At 36.9% G+C, this 24,077-nt stretch overlaps 1 protein-coding gene across 1 annotated transcript; it reads right to left on the bottom strand.

Moving 5' to 3' along the window:
- Positions 1–19,339: 19,339 nt before the first annotated feature.
- On the bottom strand, positions 19,340–21,344 carry LOC147492003 (uncharacterized). Its single transcript, XM_086565678.1, has 7 exons — positions 21,096–21,344; positions 20,923–20,979; positions 20,683–20,814; positions 20,478–20,586; positions 20,344–20,385; positions 20,189–20,245; positions 19,340–20,100 (listed from the first exon to the last, which is right to left on the bottom strand). Exons 1-7 carry the CDS (start codon positions 21,236–21,238, stop codon positions 19,528–19,530), a joined length of 1,113 nt encoding a protein of 370 aa, XP_086421804.1. The 5' UTR covers positions 21,239–21,344; the 3' UTR covers positions 19,340–19,527.
- Between the last annotated feature and the right edge of the window lie 2,733 nt (positions 21,345–24,077).

The following is a 24,077-nucleotide window of genomic DNA, read 5'->3' as shown; positions in this document are numbered from 1 at the left end:
TTTATTGCATTTTATTTTGGGTTTCCTGGAATCGATATATTATTTAGCATTCTTTGTTGAAATGTATGAATGCCCCGATTGTTGTTCTCGCATGCAGGGTTCGAAGGATGTGATGGAGTCATTATGCTTGGCTCTCTTCCGAATTGAGGAAGGATGATTGGCTCTCTTCCGTATACAAGTTGTTGTAGCAACAGTGGCCTTTGGGTATTTTTTAACTTTACACTCTTGGCTCATCTACAATATTTTAACTTGGCCTTTTATGCCTACAATAGGCTTACAGCATATTTAAATTAAGTGAACTATGAATAGAATTCCTTGGTGGTTAATACCATTGCGTCAGGCGAATGGGCTATTACTGTCCATAAGATCATACCTATCTATACATATCTGTGAGGAAAGTACATGATCAGAAACTGTTGGGAAAATAAATACTTATTTTGTAATTCCATATGCATGCATTATAATAGCCTTATCAAGCACATATGGGTCTAGGCCGCAGTGGAAATGATACCACTCAGAGCATTATATGGTGCAAAAACACTTCTTCCATACATAGATCTTTTATGTCGAACAATTGAAGCAAAATTTGGGATTTTAAAGTAAATCTAGAAGGCATTCTGTTAATTAGATTTGCTGATTTTAAATGCTCTCTCTCTCTCGCTTTTTGATTATCATTCTTCCAGAACTCATGGGGACAAGCTTTGGATAAAAGTAGTTGTGGCTAATATGCTTTTGATTGCACTTTCATGTGCTAAATGCTAATACATCCTTGAGTTTGTATGATCATTTTTAACCAATAATTGACTTAAGTTTGTGGTATCGATTTCTTTGCATTTGGATTCTATTTGGAGCTCTTCCATTTGCATACATGGATGTTGGGGAATAATTGTTTTTCTTCGGGATGGTATGCTACCAAGTACACTAGTTGTCGAATTTGCACTAAGACCATAGGTTTCTGATTTCCCCAATGTATTCGAGGTGATGGTTTCTTAAACAAATTGTAGGGCATAGATAGAAAGGATGTCCGAACTGTTTGCCATTTCAATATACCAAAGTCAATGGAAGCGTTCTATCAAGAGTCAGGAAGAACGGGGCGTGATCGGTTGCCATCAAGAAGCTTGTTATATTATGGCATTGATGATCGCGAGAAGAATGGTACATTTCTTATCTTTAAATCCTCATCCAACAAGCATTGATGTTCTCATCATCATGTATTTGATCATTTATGCACGGGGAGGAATTGTTCTTAGCATATCTTTATATATCTTGCATCTTCCTACAAATTTTATGGCTCTATTGGAGGTTTTAATTATTTAGGGACTTGTGGCGGGGAATTTATTCTCGATAACCCCTGCGAACAAAAGATTACACCCTTCGGACTCTAAAGGTGGCTCGTCAAAGAAGTCTTTGGAAGATTTCAATCAGGTTCACTTCTTAAATGTTAATATATATGCTATAAAAGGATTTCATAAATGATTGTCACACTATTGGAGCCCTGGTTACATTCTATCGCAGATGGTGGAATATTGTGAAGGTTCTTTTGCCGTCGGAGAAAGATTCTTGAAAGTTTTGGTGAGCGGTGTTGAAAAAAATAAATTTATTTGTAATTTTGCTTGTATATACATTGCTTAAATCTTTCACCATATTGAAACAAGTTGGTTTATATGCGTTTTTCAAGTAGGTTCCTACATCATTATGTCAAAATCCTGCGATGTCTGCGGCATCCAAAGTTAGTTGCTAAGTATCACGGAGGAACTTACTTGTGCATCTAATTTACACAAGGCAAACTCAAGATCTCGTGATCTTTGTCGTGTGGTAATCTATAGTTTCGGTCCCGATATGTTGGAAGATGAGTCATTGAGTCCTATGATCTGAAGACAGAAAAACAACATTCGTTTTACCGGGGAATTATGTTGACATTCATATATTATTGTGTAATGATTGACATTTCGAAAGTAATTTATTAATTGGAATTTTGAGCAATTATTGATCTATATGCAGTTTTGTGTAGTTACGTTTGACATCTATATTGTGATTTGTGGAATTATGTTTCAGCAGCTCGAGTGCATAGTGCTGAAGATCAATTTACTGAGTTTTGGAATCGTGAAGATGAAGCAAGTCTTTCTGAGGAAGATATATCTGCTTCTGATGGTACTTCATCAGATCCTGCTAGAGATTTTATATAAATGTTCACCGTGGAATACATATTATGTTTATTTAGTTCTGCTTTAGATTTCTATGTTAGTAGCATTATTAGGCCATAAAGCTTCTCTTATCATTTCAAGTTAGCTGCTTAACTTTCAAAAAACCTGTCCAATATATGCCTGTATCAACTTTCATCATTTGCTAGTAGGAACATCTCTACGTTACGCACAAGCTAAATACTTGGCTAAGAAAATAAGGAAAAAATATATATAAAAAACTGTAATATATCGTAATTATCTGGTAGAATAAGAAACAAAAATTTGCAATTGGAATGCCTTAGATGTATATCTATTAAATCCCAAATTTGTACATGATACCAGTTATTCATTTCTTTTCTGGGCTTTGATATGTTGATTAATTGTTTGGCGCTGCTCTTATAGACTGATGAAATGGTGTTATATGGTAATTAACGTAATTAAGTGATCAATGTTTATCCTTCATAGTTTTAGGGAAAGCTATAAGGTGCTTAATGCTTTGGCGAGGGTTGTTGTATCACATTTAAGCATCTTGTTTATTGAAGTAGTATTACTCTTTGTGAAATCTTCACATTTCCAACTTTTTTGCTTGTCTGTGATCTAATTAATTTATACTAACATTTCTCCTTTAGTATAGCAATATTATTTTTGTCCAGGAATAGGAATGCCAAGTAATGAAAAGCAGCTTATTTCACTAATGAAGTTAATGTTATAAAAAATTAGATTGCCTATAAGTTGTGTTTTATGTATTGGCGATGAGGTGAGGGTCGTCAGAATTTGGCTAGGTCAAAATCTTCTTCCAGATCAGGATTGGACGAGAAAATCAAGTTGTTGGAGCAGCTAGAAGAGAGTTATTATCGAAAGAACCCCTTTCCGCATGGGTTCTTTTACATTCTTTCTTTGTACAGTTTTTGTTATAGTAGAGAGTCATTTTGGATGCAGGACCCGATGGAAGCGATAAGCACTCGCTCGGATTTGTAGTTGAGGTTGTTAGCGATTGATAATTAAGGACCATCTTGCAAATGGAGGTGGTTATTAAAAGCAAAGTGTATTTCACCAATGTAGTTAAGTTTTAAAAGCTTTGGATTTGCAAGATTGATAAAATTGTAAAACCATTTTACTTGGTAAATAGTTTCTCTTGGTCATCGGTGATTCTAATTGCCCAAGAAGGTACAAGATATTAAATAGAATATCTTTTAGTGGCAAACAAATGGTGTCTAAGATAGGCATTGCCATGCTTAGCAGTAGCACTATGCGATTAGTATGCCGATTATAAACACCTTGACTTTTTGACAATCAGAACTTAGTTTCCTGCAATACTACGTGAGGGGTTATTTCTGGATGTACAAGTCTAGATTATCTCCACAACCTAACATAGCCCTTTTCTGTAGCACAACTCTGACTTTGAGAAGAGGGATATGCCACAAACTCATAGGAGTGCAAATGTTTTGGACCCTTGGAACCTTTAGTTGTTTGGCTCCCTTTGATATTCCAAATCAGTGTGCAATTTCTATCCGGGAAATGGTGGAATCCCATCAATCATTGACCATATGTAGTGATTTTTTGTTTTTTTGTTATGCGACTACTAATCCCGTTGGAACTTAGCGTAAAAAGCCTCGACAAGAAGGTGCACTGAGCCATTGAGAGAAACATGCAAACAAAGGTTACTAAACGCTCTAAAGTTTAACCAAAAGAAATGCCTCGACGACTTTAAAGTAAGCACATGTTTTCTTTTTTAATTTCTAATATATCTTGATTTTATTATTCTAAAGACTTTCTTCTAAGCTTGCATGTAAGGACCACCTTTTTTTTATTGATTTGTCAAGGAAACCATTATCTCAAAATGTCATCCTAAATATTAAATATTGTAATCCTAAATATTTTGTAGTAGTGCTTTTTAGAGAGGGAAGGAAAGTGCAATTGGAAGGAGAAACACATGAATATATAACATCGTAGATCTTTGATCGGGGATCAAACCATAATACAAATGCTCCCTGTTTTGATTAATTCCTTTTCGGCCCTATTTGCAAAAGCATTGGTAATTTTCTTTGTTTCTATATGAAACCGGGGAGGTTCAAATTTAGGGCAAGAAAAAAAATAAAAATAATTTTTTTTACAATATCAACACATTAGTAACGGTTTTAAACCGTTGCAAAGCAAAAAAATTAAAGCATCTAATTGTCACTCTGCAACGGTTAATAACCGTTGGAAAATTTGGTTTGCAACTCTTGCTTTGCAACGCTTTTTAACCGTTAGTAATTGCCACTCTGCAACGGTTAATAACCATTGGAAAATTTGGTTTGCAATGCTTGCTTTGCAACGCTTGCTTTGCAACGCTTTTTAACCGTTAGTAATTGTCACTCTGCAACGGTAAATAACCGTTGGAAAATTTGGTTTGCAACGCTTGCTTTGCAACGCTTTTTAACCGTTAGTAATTGTCACTCTGCAACGGTAAATAACCGTTGGAAAATTTGGTTTGCAACGGCAAAAAACCGTTGCAAATATTTCCAACACTTTACCGACGCCCTATTTGCAACGCTTAAAAAGCGTTGCGAAAATTATTCGCAACGGTTTTTTACCGTTGCAAATAGCCTGTTATGGTGTAGTGACACCCAACTCTTTCGGCTATTAGTTTATAGTTGACCACGCATCATCCATTTTGTGTCACCCCAATTCTTGCTTGTTTGGGGGTGTGCACAGTCTAGGGGAATCTGACTTAAAACGACCTCACATTAAGTCTAGGGGAATTTGACTTTAAAAGACCCATATAATTTCTTGTAAAATACCACCTTCATGGAGTATAGGCCACAAAGTTTTACAAACTTCAAAAGAGTTTCAAATTTTGTTTGAGGGTGGCGTATTTTGGTATTTCATTTCAAATCTTTTTGTCACCCTTTGCCTGTCATGTTTACTCAAGTAGAATTTGTGTTAGTTAGTACGTAACAGTTAATTGTGTTTCATGTTATCATATCTTCTTTACAATATTTATGTTACAGGTACTACCAATTTTTGCCACGTTTATATGGTAAATTTTTTCCTTATCTCTTTATACTTTGAGGACAAAACGTTCGATTGTTTGGGGGTGGGATAGAAACATTCGCAAAAATTAGACACTTTTAGGATGTAAATTATGCACTTTTCTTTATAATGGTATTGTTTATATATTGTTTATACTAAACACTTAGTGATAATGGTATTGTTCCCTTCTCCTTGATGATATTAGTCTAGAAATCTCACATAGTACTTGAATTAGGATTTAATTTTTGAAACATAGATTAATACGTAGGTAATAGTCATTGCATCATTTCACGAACATCTTGCATGAGCATCTTTGATTGTACTTTGCAGTATTTTTCTGAGACCTAAGTTAGAGTACTTAATACATATCCTGTGAGCATCTAGCCTAAAAGCCTCATAAGAGTGAAATATCTGAGTGATGACACAAGGGAGAAGTAAATTCGAAAGTAGAGAAATCACACATCCACTTGCTTGAACACCACACCATATCCTAAGTTTAATTTAGGCCCCTCTTTGGATCGATATAGCCAGAAATTCACACCTATATGAAATTTATTATCCGCTAGTCACCCCACTGAGCCTTTCATTAGCCTTTTCACAAACCACAAATCTTTTACTCAATAAAATAAAATAAAAAATAAAATCAGCCTACCTATCTAGATAAGTCTAAGAAATAGGATGAGTGAAGAAAATAAAAGAGAAAAACCTGTGTAAACAAAAATTAGTTAGTTGCTTCAAAAAAAAAAATCCATCCAAAGAAAAGAAAATAAAAATAAAAATATAATAAAAACTCCAAAAATAGAATAAATGGAGTCAAAAAGCCAAAATAAAAAGACTAAGGATGGAAACAAAGTGTAGAAGCAAATGAACAAGATTTTCTCTAGTTACATAATATGAAGACCCTATTTTCTCAGACTTGTCATTTTGAATATCCATTTTCTTCATTCTTTAACCAATACCTACACCTCGTATCACCTAATAAAGACTTCTAACTTAATTAGGAATAGGTTGGTGTGATAGTAAGTGGTAGATGTGTTTGATTGACCTCGGCTTCCTTGGATTGTCATTGAGATTGTGAGGAAACGTGTGCCCACTGCACACTAGAGTTAGCAAACTTGAGTAGAAAAATCAGAGTGTTATGTGTTTTGACACATTCCTTGTGAGAACCTACTTAGGTACGCTACCCAAAAGTTTCAGAAACGGACCTGCCATTGCATTTCATATCATAGTTCATTGTATAGTGGTTTATCTTAAGATGATTTGATTATTATACATGTATTAGTTTAAGTTTTAGAATGATCATTCTTGCTTAAATACTAGTGAGATGTATAGATCATTGAGACATAAATAAGGAAACAATAGTTTTATTTCTTACTCATTGTAGTATAGATGAAGTTTGTGAGTACCTTCACTGGAAAACTCTCACGAGGCTATAACTCGTCCACTTGGGAATTCCTAGTGGTTTAAGGCCTTGTTGCATATGGTCAATGCAATCGCACTCGGCGAAACGAGATTAATTAGAACTCCATTTTTGGTCACTTATTCTAATTTCTCATATTTGCTTAAGGACATGCAAAATGATATTTGGGGTGGTTTGATAAGAGCCCAAAACTGTAGTTTTATAACAATATCGCTTTTGACCAATTATGTAATTAATAAGTAAAAGTTAGTACTGCTATCGTGTTCTTATGTATTTCAGGCATTGGAGTCGAATATGCAGATAAATGTGCCCCTTTTATGAGATAAAGGAGCAAGGGTCGGTTGCTAAGAAGTTCTGTGATTAAAGGCCAAGATTCAAGGAGAAAAGGCCTTTTTAAAGCCCGGTCAAAGCTGAAAAGTCAAAGTCAACGCAGGCAAAAACAGCGCATAAAAGTCAGTAGAACATCCGAAGGCCGTATTTTTGGACTCAGACCTCGGAATTGGGCCTACCTTATGTTAAAATGACCGGATCGGAAAGAGCTTTCCAATGGTCCAAGCCTTGACCCAATTAGAGGAGCAAAAGTGAGAGAAAAGTCCGTGGAAGTCAAATCCAGCTGAAAAAGCCTATGTGGACTGAAGAAATTGGGTTTTGGGCTCGATTTTTCGGCCCAAAACATGGCTCCTCAGCCCATGCACGAAAAAGTGGATCTGGTCTCCTTCATTTGTATGGAGAAGACTTAACTCTTAAGGATAGTTAGATCTAGATTAGAAAATGAGGTTAGACTCCATTAATTAGTTAGAATAGCTTGTTTTAGATCTAGTTTTTACCTTCAATTAATTAGTGTTAGAACAAAGTAGATTATTATTTAGAATCACTATTAGTTTTATAATAAAGTATTAGTTTTCATTTCAATTTAGTTATTGATTAAATTCTTATTTAGTTTCAGTTGTTTTAAATTCCTAAATTAGGTTATCTTCATTTTGATTCTTAGACTATTGTTAAAATTATATTTATAAAGTTTAAATTAGTTATTAAATTATGACTTGTTATTACTTTTCTTGTATTGGGAATGATAGTATAATTATATTAGGCTAAAACCTCCATTAGAGGAAGTTAAGGAAGCCATGTGAGGATGATTGCTTGTTAGAATAGTTGTTATTTAGAATAGAAATTTCACATCTCATTACTCTCACCATTATTCCTTGTGTTTGTGTAATTGAATTCGTTTAAGTCTAGAGAGTTAAGAGTGGAACGATCTCGTACTCTATATATTGAATGAATATATATGTGAGAGTAGAAAATAAAATAATTGATACCGTAAGAACTAAGTTAGAGTAATCTAGTTGAGTTTTTACGTTTATCAAGAATCAAAGGAGGGTGCCTATTTCTGGAGTAAGAACGGTTGGAGGAGGCTCTGGTAGTCGTCTTGTATCCAGATGACCTGAGGGGGGTGAAAGTGATAGGGGGGTCGTGGAGGTGGGAGTGTTGGGGGAGGTGGTGATGCTCCCGCTTCCTTTCATAGGCCTTAGCTGAAGAGGCGGGCTGAGGTCGGTGAGCCTAAAGGGGCTAAGAGGACCCGAACTGAGTATGAGGAATGACCTGTTGTAGTAGAAGGTCGTTCTTCATTAGGTCGTGCTCCTTTGAAAAGGATGAACTTGAAAGAGTTGGCGGTTGATGTGGGGGTGGCTGATGCTAGGGGCAAGAAGAAGGCTAGTGATACTGAGCTAACTGCCCAAAAATGTAAAGGGTCTGGGAGTCCTCTCCGAGGTGATAAGGCTGGTTAAGGGTGGAATTTGAGCCGAGGGCTCGGAGCTCGGCTCGAGCTCACTCGTTTAGCTATATAAGCTGAGCTCAACCTCAAATTAAAGATTGTATAACAAATGAGCTTGATGAAGCTCGGCTCGTTTAGCTCAACTAGCATATTTATAGTGTAAAATAACCGAGCGGCTTGGGCTCGGCTTGGGCTTGGCTTATTTAAGCTCGGCTCGAGCTCGCTCCTTTAACTATATGAGTCGAACTCGAGCTCAATTTAAAGCTTGTGTAATTAGCGAGCCGAGCTTGAGCATGGTAAAGCTCGGCTTGTTTAACTCAAATTCCACCCTTGGCTGGTGAGTCTAACGTTCTGGATAGAACGGTCACCTACTATGACCCCGTGATTGGGTTGACTCGGCTAGTGAAGAATAGGGACTGCAGTTTCAAGTCTTCACTGGTTGCAAATGGACTACTGAAGAGTATTGCCCTAGATGGAGATATGCATCAGCTGGAGACTAGGAAGGATCTAGAGACGAACCTAAAAGACATGGATCGCTCGATCTGTTTTGTAAGTGTTCTTCTGATATGAGTTTTTGTTTTGTCTTTTGCGTTATTGCTTTTTGACTTATTTTGTTATTTTGTCAGGTTTTGGCGATGTATAGGAAGCTGAGAGAGATGGCAACTATCTCCGACCTGTACAAGAAAGAGCTGGATATTGCCAAGGAGTCTTATGACAAGTTGCTAGATGTGCAAGAGGTTGAACGGGCTGAAGTGGTGGGGCTGAGGGCTCAAGTCAGGGATTTGGCTGGGAGGTGGCCTTATTGCAACCATCTCTTGATGCTTCAAGGGTGGAGGTAGCACATTGGGTTGTTGAGAGCAAACAATCACAGGCCGTTGTTGAGCGAGCTCAAAATGAATATAACGACCTAGTTGATCTGGTAGAGAGTGGTGATGTCTACGTTCTGGTGGATGATTATATGGAGCTAGCTAGAACGTAAGTACAAAACCCTCAAAAGGTCTATTGAAAATGGGGTTGCAACAGTAACTATATATAGAAAGTACTATTGTAGATGCTAGTAGACGATCTGATCTACCAACCGACCTGGGTGCTGCTCCAGCTGCTCAGCCCACTGAAGATGCTACAAATGAAGTGATGAATGCAAGTGGTGATTCGGCTAGTGACTATGTTGGTGAAGAGGGCTACCAATTGGACCCCTTGAATGTGGAGAATCTACCTCGTGTCAACTAATTTTGTTCTTCTTGTAATTTGATTGATGATGCATGGATGAAGTTTTTGAACTATTTTTGTTACTGATACTGATAACTTTATTTTGATGGGGATGCTGAGGTCATTTTCCCATAATAACTTGGGGGCCGGCCTCTAGTATATAACCGAAATTGTATTAAGTAAAAATATTTAAATTACTTACTTGTTTTGAAATGAGATTGTCTGTGAATTTTGTATGAATGTGATTGCTTCTCTTGCTTTTTATTTTGTTATTTGACCACCTATGCTGCATAGTAGTAGGCTCGACAACTTGTCATACTTTGATAGATCGTCTGATGATTGTAAGTTGTAGGTGCTTGTGTGCGACCTAATAAATGCGCGTAGTTGAATTGGCACCTAGGTTTCTTCGTGTCCTTAGGTGTGTGTATTAATTGAGTGGTTCCTTTTGGGGGAACTTCTTATTGATTTTTTACTGATAATTAGCCTTTGAGTGGTAATTATAGTTGAGTCAAACTTAACCCTTTCAAAGGCCTTAAGTTAACTTGTAGTCCTTTTAGTGGTACCTTGGATTGTATTTGACTGATAATTAGCCTTTGCGTGGCAATTACAGTGAATCGTTCTTAACCCTGGCGTTGGTGTTAAGTTGATTTGCGGTCCTTTTAAGGGACTGTAGATTGAATTTGATTATTAATTAACCATTGCGTTGTAATTATAGTTGAGCCGTGCTTAACCCTGGCGTTGGTGCTAGGTTGATTTGCGGTCCTTTTAGGGATCCTTGGATTGAATTTGATTGATAATTAACCATTGCATGGTAATTATAGTTAAGTCATGCTTAATCCTGGCGTTGGTGCTAGGTCGGTTACTTTGATATCTCAGATTAGGTAGCGAGTGCAAGATGTGTGGTACTCATGTAATGCAAGAATAACATTTATACGTGAAATTCTGATGAATTTTTTATTCATATTGATTGATACATCTAGAGACAAATTATTAGTAAAAATGCTTGAGTAGAGCTATATTCCAAGGTCGGGGAAGCACATCACCGAGCTGAGTTTTGATCCAGTAAGCTCCATTTCCAACGACTTTGTGAACTATGTATAGGCCTTTCCAATTTAGGTCAAGCTTGGCTGGTGCTAAGGTCTTTTTGAGGACTAGGTTGCCATTTGGAAAGATCTTGGGACGACCTTCTTCTTATAAGATCATTGGATGGTTTGGTGATACCGAGCTAGGGATATTGCAGTAGTTTCCTTTCGCTCCTCTAGGAGGTCTACTTCTTTGGATAAGATGTTGTCATTTTCTCCTGATTCGACGATGTCAGAACCTGTTGTTATGATTGTAAGTTATAATGGTATGACTACTTCTGTTCCGAAGCAAAGTGTTAAAGGAGACTCGTTGGTACTGGCTCGAGCTGTTGTTCTGTATGCCCATAAGATGTTTTCGAGTTGTTCTGGCCATTGGCTTTTCTTGCTCTCCTACTTCTTTTGGAGATTCTCTTTGATGGATTTGTTTGTGGCCTTTGCTTAGCCATTGTTTTGTGCATATCTAGGTGTCGAAAATGCTTGAGTGATGCACCATTTTTGTAGGAATGCCTTGACTTGTGTGCCAGCAAATTGGGTTCCGTTGTCCATGATGAGGGTGTGGGGTAGACCAAATCTTGTGTTGATATTGGTCCATATGAAGTTGATGCGTGAATTTCCTTGACTTGAACAAGTGGGATTGCCTCAACCCATTTGGTGAAGTAATATGTGGCTGCAATGACGTATTTGAGTCTTGTTTTCTTTTGTGGGATAAATGGTCCCATGATGTCTATTCCCTACATATGAAAAGGCCACGGGCTAGCTATGTTAATCAACTCCCGTGTTGGACTACTTAGGTGGTTGTGGCCAAATGTTTGACATTGGTGGCATTTGAGAACATACTTCTTTGCCTTGATGTGCATGGCTGGCCAATAATATCCTTGGGGATTGCTTTATGAGCCATAGATCTTGCTACATTCGCCTTTGTGAATTTTGTCGAAGATAAGTTGGTCTTTGTGTGGAGTTATGCACCTTAGGTGGGGTCCTCTTACAGATTTACGGAACAATCGTCCGTTAATCATGATGTATCTAGGAGCTCGAAATTGTGTAGCACGAATATTTCTTGCCTCTGATGGGAGCTTGCCATGTAAGATAAATTTCAAAAATGGGCCTATCCAAGATTGAGTGATCTCTTCTTCAGATGAGGGCTGGAAGTCCATGAAGCTATTGACACTTTCATGTTAGTAGGCGGGCCTCTTTAGGATATCAATGTAAACTGTGCTAGGACATGCCTTTTGGGTCTTTGAGGCTAAGAAAGCCAGGCTGTCTGCATGTCTGTTATCCTCTCAGGAAATGTGTTCCAAGGAGAATGTTGTGAATAAGCTGATGATATCATTGATGACCTGAGCGTACTTAGCTAAGTTTGCTCCGTTTGTCACATACTCTTTGGTGATCTATTTGACGATTAGTTGTGAGTCGCTGTAAGCTTTGAGCTTTCGAACTTGTAGTTGTTGTGTCATGCGGAGGCCTGTGATTAACGTTTTATATTTCACTTCGTTGTTGGATGTTCCGAAATCGATCTTGATTGACTTTTGTAGCTGGGTACCTTCTGGTGAAGTTAACACAGCCCCCATTCCACTACCGCTGTTGTTGCAAGCTCCATCTACATAAAGGTGTCATGTGTCTGGGATGGTTGGTTGATGGAGTGAAGTTATGAGCTCGGGTTCCCAGTTGATATCTTCAACAAGGAAGTCAGCAAGGAAGTCGGCAACGACCTGACCTTTGCGAGACGTTCTAGGAAAAAATTCGATGTGATGTTCTTTGAGTTCTTTAGCCCATTTGGCCATGCGGGCTATTTTGTTGTTTGAACTCAAGACCTGCTTGATGGGTACATCTGTTATGACCTTAATGCTATGAACCTGGAAGTATGGTCGAAACTTGTGACCAGAGTATAATAAAGATAACATTGTTTTCTCAATTGAAGAGTAATGCTTTTATGAATCTGCCAATGTTTTGCTTGTGAAATAGACTAGTTTTCGATTCCCTCACTTTCGTGAAAGAGGACCGAGCTGATGGCAAAATCGGTAGTCGCAAGGTAAAGCCCCAGTGTCTCTCCTTCATTTGGTTTAGACAGGATGGGCGGAGTTGATAGGTAAGCCTTCAGGTCGTTGAATGCTTTGTGGCATTCGTCTGTCCATTTAAATGTTGTACCCTTCTTTAGTATTTGCAAGAACGGTTTGCATTTGTCAGATGCATGTGAGATGAATCTGTTGAGGGTTGAAACCATGACAAATAGCTTATGAATTTGTTGTTTGGAAGTTGGTTATGACATTTCAAGGAGAGCTCGTATTTGTTTTGGGTTTGCTTCAATACGTCTTTGTGAGACGAGGTACCCTAAGAGTTTCCCTGAGGCTACCCCTAATACACATTTTGATGGATTGAGCTTCATTTTGTTTTGGTGCAATCTTTCAAAGGTTTCTTGCAGGTGAGAAATGTGATCGCCCGCCTTTGCGCTTTTGACTACCTTGTTATCTATGTAGACTTCCATAGTGTCGCCCAGTAAGTCTTTGAACATTTTTGTGACAAGTCTCTGGTAGGTCGCACCGACGTTCTTCAAGCCGAATGGTAGGACGTTGTAGCAGAATGTTTCTTGTTTAGTTATGAGGGATGTTTTTTCCTGGTATTATTCTGCAAGTGGTATCTAGTTGTATCCGTTATATGGATCCATAAATGATAGCAGTTCATGACCGCAAGTTTCATCTACCAGTATGTCAATCCTGGGTAGGGGAAGCTATCTTTTGGGCAATGCTTGTTGACGTTGGTGAAGTCTATGCAGAGTTGTATCTAACCATTTTTCTTAGGAACGGCTACAATGTTAGCTAACCAAGTCGGGTACTCGACTTCTCTGATGAATCCAACTTTTTTGAGCTTTTCTATCTCTTCATTTATGGCTTTTGGAAATTTAAGTGCAAGTTTCCTAAGTCGTTGTTTGATAAGTTTTATAGTTGGATCTACATATAATTTGTGGCAAGCAACCTAAGGGTCGATTCCTGGCATATCGATATACGACCAAGAAAAAACATCTTTATTGAGACATAGAAAATTGACAAGTAGCTCCTTGAGCTTGGGGTCTAAATTAGCCCCTATATAAACAAATTTTGGGTTATCATTTGTGCCCAAATTGACTTTCTCTCCATGTTCGACTTGTGCTTGTTTTTCCTTGAGCTTTTCTATTGCTGATGCTGGAGTGGTGGAAGCTTGAGGATCTTGCAGCTTTGGGATGTCTTTTGTCTGGACGACCTGAGTTTTGGTCTTGGTTGTTGTGCTGACTTGATTGCATCGATGAGCTTCTAGTTGGTTGCTACTGAGCTCCATGATGCCTCAGGGTCCTGGAAATCGTAGGACTTGGTGTAAGGTTGATAGAACTACTTGGATCTTGTGAATCCACCTGCGTCTTAAGATGGCAGTGTATGATGACTTGACATCAATCACACTGAAGTGTGTTGAGGTCTTAACCATGCCCTCTTTTTCTCCAATGGAGACTGGTAGCATGACGTCTCCAATGACATCTGTGTGGTCTCCATTGAACCCGTAGAGTGGCACATTTTACTCTATCATCACCGAGTCTGGCATGTGCATATCCTTGTAAGTTTGGTAGAAAAAGATGTCGTAGGAGCTGCCTGGATCTATTAGGACCCGCTTAACTATCCATCCGTTGATCTTGACGTGCACTACCAGAGCATCATTATGGGGTAAGCACACCTTGTCAAGATCTTCCTCGGTGAATGCTATTGCGGTTGTAGTTTGAGAGTTGGTAGGAGTTTTTACTTCAGCTTTGTGGGATAGGTGGTAGATTTCTTGCAGTGCTCCTACACACTTGTGCTTTTCACGACTGGAGGTCTTGTTGTTGGAGGTGTTTGTAATCATGTGGATTATCTTTTCCTCGTTGTGATTGGAGGAGTGTTGTCTCCTGTTGTGCCTCAACCGACTTGGAGATTTAGATCGTCGGGCTGTTATGTTTCTGCTCCTTCTGCGAGTAGGTCGTTCATGACTACGGCTCCTGCTTCTATTGCGGTTGGCATTCAGTTTATGCATGAGGTCGCTTTCTGGCAAGAACTCTTTCAGTTTTCCCTCTTCGACTAAGTCTTGGAGGTAGTGCTTGAGGCTCCAACATTCATCACTGTCATGGTAGTGGAGTTTGTGGAAGTGGCAGTATGGATGTCTTGGTATTGCTATCACCTTGTTGATGTTTGGTTTGAAGTAAGGTGTTGTATATATCTTCTTCAGGATATAGCTTGGTGTCCTGGAGAAGTTGGAGAATTCTCTTTTGGTGTACGATGGTTTGTGGGAGTTGTTGCCCTTGTTGTTGCCTGAGGACTGATTCCTTTCTTTGGGTCCCCGTTTGTCGCTTACTGCGAAGACTTCTTTGCCTTTGCCCTGGGCCATCCATTCTTCATATTTTATGTACTTGTCGACTCTGTGGTACAGGTCGTCTAGGCATTCTGGCTTGTTGCGCATGAAAGACCCTGCTAGTTCGGAGTCATCTAGGAGGGGGTTGGTGAATGCAGAGGTTGCAAAGCTGTCCTTGAGGCCTGGCTCCATTGATAGGAGTTCCTTCTTGAAACGTCCTAGGAAAGCACAAATAGTCTCACCGTGTGCTTGCTTCAGCTGGAACAGTGAGTCTAAGTCGGCTTGTTTCTTCCTGTTGTGGACGAACTCTGCTGCGAATGTTTTGGCCAGCTTGTCGAAGTTGTGGATTGAATCAAGAGTGAGCGTGTAGAACCAGTCTAATGCTCCATTCTTCAAGATGGCAGGAAAGAGTTTGCACTTTAGGTAGTCATAGTCTGGAGCGCTGTATATCGCCAGGATTTGGCTGAAGCGAGCTATGTGCTGGCCTGGATATGAGCTACCGTCGTAAACGGGAACTTTGGTTGGATAAAATCTGTGGGAGGTTGTTGTCCCTGACTTCAGTGGTGAATGGTGACGTCTTGTATGACTAGAGCATCTTATGAACGATCTGGGCTGCGCTGGCTTTTTCGCCTGATTTCTCCAGTTGTTTGGTGAGGTCATCGAGGCGCTGATTAGTGGTTGTAGTGAGGGTTGTGACCGCATTGTTGTCGATGGCGTCTGGAGTCACGTTGTTGGTGTTGGAAGTGGTTTGCTGGTGCATAGCTTGGTTCTCTTGCTGGAGCGTGGTAAATGATTCGTGGAAAAACTTGACTTGATCTACTAGAGCTTGTAGTTGTGCTTCCATGGTGGTTTTCTAACCAGTTTCGTGGGCTTGAGAAAATAGTGTGGGTGTTTTTCTCAAGAAAGCATCCCAGCAGACGGCGCCAATGTAGAGGTGTAGATTTTGTACCTACGACCTGATGTTGAGTTTGATAGGGAATGATTGCACTCTTTCTTGGGATAAGAGTTGCCTACGTATCAAGTTTCTTGGATAAACTTGAATCAAGTCTTACGTAGTTCATCTCTCTCTACTTATAGATGTTTGAGCTGACTTTCCTTATTTGCTCCAGGCCATTGTCAAGTGTAGATTCATATTTTGTGCTATCTTGATGATTCGTCATTACTTCTGATGCGTTACAAAGTAAATGTTTCCTTGATTGGTGCGTTGACTGAGCTTAAGGATCGCGGTAGATCATTTGCTTCTATATATTGCTGTGTTTGATATTTGGAACGACCTGAGTTTGGGCCGTTGTTACGTCCTGGTGGCGTGGTACGACTTGGTGATGTACGAGCTGTGAAGATACAACCTGGTGTGTGGACACATGTAATGTAGTGATATATTTGAGAACGGAGGGTACTTACACACACTATGATATAATATTTTTATATCTCACATGTAGTACACTTATATGAATCCAACAATATGCCTCAATTACATATAAATGCTCGACAAGATAATTACATAACCAACAACACAAAGGTTAACTTCATCAACATAATACCTATTTTTTTGGTAAATTAGTTTGTGGCATATGCACTAATAATTATATATTGACTAAATTACAGATGGTTTAATACCTTTTCGAATATATTTATTCGCAATATGGAATTGTAGAAAAAATTGAATTGAACGACGAACACATCTAGTGTATTGAAGTGTTTTTTTTTCTTATTTATATTTTTCTTTAAAAAAAACCTAATATGAGTTTTGTCAGACCTCGACCTGTATTAATCTAAACCATATTATATAATCCATTCAAACAGATGTAATATATTACTATTCTAATTTACATAAGTTTGTTCCTTTAATTTTCTCCACCCCTATTTTCTTTAATAGCACGCATGTTTACTAGTTATTTTAAATTTGATAATGGTCTTCAGTGAAATAAGAAACAATTGAGACAGAGTAGTTTAACGGTTTAACCCCAAACTCTGTTATCATCAGTTATCTTTTTTGCTGGAATGTTATCATTGGTTATCACCCACGCTCATTGGGATTTCACAAGAAGAATGCTAAATAGAGAAGCACCAAACTTCAAGTGGTTCTTAATTGTCTTACAAACACATGTAAGGCGATAAAATTAAATAGCACTTAATACTCACAACAATGAACAGAACAATACCTATTCTGATTAATAATTTAAATAAATAAAAGTTGGTTTCTCAAAATCCTCCTTGGCCTTTATATATATATATATATAGGCAGTTTAAAATACGTACAAAAGAAAAAAGTTTGGACTCTTGCTTTGTGACGTTCACAAAGCCCAAAACCTACCGAAAGAAAATAACAACATTTGTAAGGCTGAGTCCAATAGCTCTCTATCCCTTTAAAAGTAGTGTTAAAGTCAATAAAGTAGAACTAAAGTCAACAAAATGAAATTTAAAAAAGTCGATATATTTTTCTCTCTATCATTATTTTTACATGTATATATATAAAGATTTTCTTCTTTCTATCTCTATTTTACTTTCTTTATATATAGAGTAAAATAGAGTTTTAGAATAAAATCTTCAGATATATAAAGAGGAAATTAATGATAGAGAGTAAAATCTGTTGACTTTCGCTCTACTTTTAAAGGGATAGAAAAATATAGGCTCCGCCCATCTCTGACGTTAAAAAAAAAAAAAAAATGGGAGGGGGGTTAGCTCCAAAGAGTTCTCCAGACAAAATAGAAATTGCATATAAGTATATAACTAAAGCACTATTCGGAGAAAGTACACATACATAGCAAATGAACAAATTAAATCTGTGGTGTATAATTATCACTTAATCAAGGTATAGAGACAATATCTCAACAATCTGTGTAATTGCCACATCTCATCATCCGATCAACAGCAAACAAAGCTGCAGATCGATCGATCCAAATCAACGTGCTCTTGATCCCACATAAGTATACACCGAAAAAATAGTAGATGAGCTAACCTCCCTTAAAAAAACCTAATCCTTGGTCAGATTCAACCCCTCAAAGCAAGCACACACATGACACATGCAGCCCCCACAACTAAGAATGAGACTTCATATGGAACCAATGCTTAAGGTACTAATCACTTATCATCTTCACATTAACACCTGAAAAATCTCAATCTGAATAGGAACTATCATACTTCTTGTGAAACACCTATATGCTCGACAAAGAATGCAACTTTAAGAAGGACCATTTGATGTGTGTACCTTTCTTTCCTTTGGTCGAATGGACCACTTTGAGAGTGTCGGGCTGCACTCCATTGCTTGGAGACATGTCACAAGTTCTTCAAAGCTGGAAGAGGACCTACTAGAAGAAGAGGAGAAAGAAAGTTAACCAATTTCCACCACATATGTTTGGCCATATATGTATACAACATATATATTATCCTCTTGAACAATGCGTCCAAATGTTAAGACCATAGTACTCTTGTCACTCTTAACTGGTTGGTGATACAGAGTTCGAAAGTGTGCACAACATACAGCCATACTACAGGCCGGTCATTCCAAGTATAACAAAAAATTTACTTTTTTGTGCAATTATTCACCACGACGGCCTCCTAGTTGAGCTCCGACCATATCATGCAGGTTTATAACATTTATGTAACTTATGGTTGAACCGGATGCTGGTCGGCGGCTGACCCCAATAGTTAAACTACAACTACGTGTTCAAAATGTATGTCTGTGTAACGTATATGTACTATGATTGATAGCATAGAAACAGATATTAGTTTTGGCGTGTGAAATGTTTGGTGAATTCTGACCAATCTTACATAAGAATTTGTCCTACAAAGTGTAAACACGATGAAAGCATATATATGAGACTTTCACTAGGATTGGCTGAAATTACTCCCACCAGAGCAGCTTTAACTTCAAAATCCACTTGGTAAGAACTAGACAAGCATTTAGCGGAATGCGACCTAGACACCTAGTCTTTGTATTCCATGACAGAAACCACTTCTTGCTTGCGCATCAAAATTGATATACTCGAACACAGAGGAAGCGGAAATGGGGCTCCATGCTAGTTTAACGTGCTGTTACATTGTATCATTTGAGGTTCCACAGGCGACCGCATTCCATATTTCTGTCTCCCTAATGAAAGATATCCCTATGATTTACAATCCAACCTCAGATTCTTGTGGATTTGGACATTTGGTAGACGAAATCTTTGATTTATTACGCCTTTTTCGCATTCGCAACAAAAAAAACCTTAGTGTTTCAGCTTTGTAGGGTCACCAAATTCACCATAGATAGGCGAAACTGCGAAAGCTAGTAGCTATATTACGAACACATTTATTTAAATTCATATCAACCAAAGAAAACAACACATTAATTTTATATAGTCTAATTATTTAAACTTTAATCTGACTTTATGAAGAAGTGGTGGGAAGCCCACATACACAAATCCCTCTTTAACATAACAAGTGGCCCTCGTCCCGCCTAATTAATCACTGAACAGCAAACTTTCCCTAGAACCTCCTACCTCGCCTAAACAGCACTAATTTTCAATTTTCCATGCTAGAATTAAGGTTTTCGGTTTTCAGTTTTTCATCTTTAAAACTTTCCCCAAGGCAGGACTCCAGCTTTATATGAGATATTTGATCAATCCCACCATCATCAACTTTTGATCTTCTACTGCTACTGTCATTGTTGATATCAAGAGTTGTATCTGGAGCTTCAGTGGAGTTGTCTGAAGGGATCACAGATGGTAGTTTAGATAACAATGCTCCAAGACTGCAAGACATGGTGGGTAATAGAGGTGGAATAGACCAAAATGGAAATGCTCCTCCTCCTCCTGCGGCATTGTTGCTGAAGGTTTGTGGATTATTCCAGCCTAAATTCATGGATTTGCTTGGTGTTTCATCGAGTCTTTCTCCATAACATCTCTTCCCTCCCATTATATTTCTCTTTTCATCAACAAAGAAAGACGTTTCATTGATCATCTGGATGTTTGGTTTCATGGTGTGTGGATATTGAGTAGTTAAAAGCGATCTTTGCACTGAGAATACACCAGGTATACTATGTAGATAGCTGAACTTCCTCTGTATGTTGATAACCAGATTGAGATCCTCTACAATCTGAAATACCCTTTCTCTATTAATAAAGTTTTTGGAAAAAAAGAGACAAAGCCCAAACAAACAGAGAAAGAGAAATGGAGGAAAAAACCTTTTCAAGAGAACCCAGTTGAATTAGACCTTCTCTTACAGAAATAATTGCAATAGTCTGAAAAACATAATAGAATGAAGTATCTTAAAGACTACAAAAGAAATGTGGTCAATTGGTTATTGTTCTATATGAAGTTTTGAGTTTTATTTACTTACTTGAATGCCTGAATTGAACTGAACATCCCATGCTTTAGGTTGCTGTTCATAAGTACTCAAGTGATCAAAATGGCATTTCTCTTAGCTAAAACAGAAGTGACACTGTCGTTGAAAATGGATGTGTATATACTTACTGGGTCAATTGATCCATTCCATGAAGAAAATTGACTAGGGTCATTCTCAGAAGAGTGTTCTTTGGAAACCCACTTATGGCTGTTCTCCGCTGCAACTTTCCCAACCAATCTGAAAACACCCAAGACACTATTCACAAATAAATCTCACAATCTATTATACTTTCATAGCAAAGAAAAGTCTAAATTGGAAAAACAAAAAATTTACCCTTCCCCAAAGTTATAGACTTCATGTGACATTTTAAAGAAAACCTCAGCACCAAATTTTCCCTTTATATATCCACTTCCAGCTCTTTCACATTCACAAAAATCACAAAACCCATCTTCCCAAACTAAAATCCTGATACAAAAATCAGCCAAAGAACTCAAAATGAGAAAAAGGGTATGTCTTACTTCTACATTTAAACTATTGTAAGCAAAAAAAAAAAAAAAAAAACTACATTATTACCAGTTCCTTTTGTTGGTTTTAGAACGATCAAGAACACTTCCACCATTATTATCCCATCTGCAAAAATAAAATGTAACAATGTGACTCAAAAACTTATATCTATACATGAAAATGAAACACCCTTTTTTATGATGTGTTGAATGAAATGAAAAGTATATTTGGTTTTTGCTTACTTGGGTGGAGGGTAATTCCTAGGTAAAATTCTCCAAAAAACTGCATACACCCATTTGGGAGAAATTGAAGGATCAGAACATGAACAGAGGCTTCTTAGTGTGTGTTGTAAGAGACAACTTAGCATTGGAAGACCACCTTCCATTGTGTGTGTGAGAGAGAAAGAGAAGGGGGGACTACAAGAGTGCTATTGTAGTTGTTCTTGTAATAGAAGATACTATGCAAGTCAAAGATACTCTCCGTACTTAGTTAATTCTGAATGTTCTTTGTTTTGCTGACTTTAAGTGCTTAACTACTTCCGTACTCCGTAATACAACTATACGAGGCACGGCCAGACATATATAGAGTAATAGGCATGAATAAAATAGACACTTAAAGAGTTGAGAGTTTTTTGTTTTTTCTAATTCTTTGACATTAATTAGTGTTAATTTACCAACTAAATCTCGGATTTGCTGATTGAGTAACGGAGGATAATAAGAAATTGTTGATGGATTGAGTACACTAACAACCTGTGTACAGCTTTTTTGGGCCTAGTGGTAGTGTGGTACTGTGGTACACACTGCGCGCATGCAAATATTACGCTATGATCGTTTAGGTTTCTATATGACTATTGTATCGGTAAGTTGTGTTTGTTTTTTTCTCTTGCACATGCAAAATATTAACAGAAAACTATTTAAGAGAACAACCATTTTACATATTGGAAAAAATGGCTTGCATATATATAAATAAATACCAAATCTAAAACCAATTCACAATTTCACTTACAAAATAAATTAAATCTTAATTTTTTGTAAATATGATTTACTGACCATAAATATCATCTCTACAAAATTTCAGCTCGGTTGATATCCTCTAACCTAGATAAAAATTATTGTCCACTTTTGAAAAAATATCTAATGGTCTAGAAATATCGAGTTTTTGCCATCATCGTTTGCCAATATTAAAAATTGTCAAACAAGTTGGATTTTTATAGAGGTGATCTTTATGGTTAGTAGATTATATCTACAAAAAATTAGGATTTAATTCATTTTGTAGGTTTTGAAAACTTGCTCAACAATCATAACTATACATAGAAAATTTTCTAACAAATCATAATTATACATATAAAATTTTTCTAATAAATCGTTATTCCTATTTTCGTCGCTAACCCGTTTTAATTTCTTGATAAATTGTTTTAATCAAGTCTTAAAACCATTTTAATTTCTCAACAAATTGTTTTAAAAGCCCGTTTTATAATTGGGAGAGGGATCCCGTTTTAATTCAGAAATGTAGTTCCCGTTTTTAATATGAGAATGATTATCGTTTTAATAAGAAATGTTAGATTTTTCTTTTTCAATAGGGGAAGAATTCCTATTATAATAGGAAAAGAATTTCTGTTTTAATTAGAAGTGCTAGAATTTCTCTTTTGCAATAGGAGAGAAATTCTCGTTTTAATTATAATAGAAGTTGTTGACGTTGAATTTTAAGAGAGCTAGAAAAATACCCCTTGTGGGAACTTTAATATTAATACTATAAAGTAGACCCGTGCATACACACCGACTCTTTTTAAAACGTACTCAATAATCATAATTATACATATAAAAATTTTCTAACAAATCGTGATTCCTGTTTTCGTCGCTAACCCATTTTAATTTCCTAACAAATTATTTTAATCAAGTCTTTAAAACCTGTTTCAATTTCTCAACAAATTGTTTTAATTAAGTTTTAAAAACCCGATTTTTAATTGGATGAGGGATCTCGTTTTAATTTAGATCGAAGTGTGATTCCCATTTTTAACAGGAGAAGGATTCTAGTTTTAATTAGAATTGCTAAATTTTTCTTTTTTCAATAGGAGAGGAATTCCTATTATAATAGGAGAATGATTCCAGTTTTAATAGGAGTTGATGAGCGTGAAATTTTAAAAGAGCTAGAAAAATACCTCTTGTATGAGCTTTAATAGTAATATATAAAATAGAAAGTAGATATGTGCATACACACCAGCTCTTTCAAAAATTTGCTCAACAATCATAACTATACATATAGAAATTTTCTAACAAATCGTTATTCTTGTTTTCATCACTAACCCGTTTTTATTTCCTGACAAATTGTTTTGATGAAGTCCTAAAAACCTATTTCAAATTGTTTTAAAAACCCATTTTTTAATTGGGGTAGGGATCTCGTTCATGCATACGCACCGGCTCTTTTAAAAACTTGCTCAACAATCATAACTAACGAATCGTGATTCCTGTTTTTATTGCCTAACCCATTTTAATTTCCTAGCAAATTGTTTTAATCAAGTTTTAAAAACCCATTTTAATCTTTCAACAAATTTTTTTAATTAAGTTTTGAAAACCCATTTTTTAATTGAGGGAGGGATTTCGTTTTAATTTAGAAGTGTGACTCCCATTTTTAATAGGATAAGGATACCCATTTTAATTAGAAGTGTTAGATTTTTTTATTTTTTTTTATTTTTTTTTCAATAGGGGAGAAATTCTCATTATAATAGGAGAATGGTTTCCGTTTTAATTAGAAGTGCTAGAATTTCTCTTTTCAATAGTAGAAGAATGCCCGTTTTAATAAGAGTTGATGATGTGAAATTTTAATTGAGAGAGGGATCTCATTTTCATTTAGAACTGTGATTCCTGTTTTTAATATGAAAAAGATTTTCGTTTTAATTAGAAGTGCTTGATTTTTCTTTTCCAATAGAGGAGGAAATTCCCATTATAATTGGAGAATGATTCCTGCTTTAATTATAAGTGCTAGAATTTCTCTTTTCAATAGGAGAAGAATGTTCGTTTTAATATGAGTTGATGATGTTGAATTTTAATTGGGAGAGATATCTAGCTCATTTTAATTTAGAAGTGTGATTCCCGTTTTTAATAAGAGAATTATTCTCATTTTAATTATAAGTGCTAGATTTTTCTTTTTCAATAGGGGGATGAAATTCCCATTATAATAAGAGAATGATTTCCGTTTTAATTAGAAGTGTTAGAATTTTTCTTTTC

The sequence above is a fragment of the Coptis chinensis genome, chromosome 6, assembly GCF_015680905.1.
Source record: "Coptis chinensis isolate HL-2020 chromosome 6, ASM1568090v1, whole genome shotgun sequence".
NCBI classification, from domain to species: Eukaryota; Viridiplantae; Streptophyta; class Magnoliopsida; order Ranunculales; family Ranunculaceae; genus Coptis; species Coptis chinensis.
This window is presented reverse-complemented; position numbering and strand designations above follow the sequence as displayed.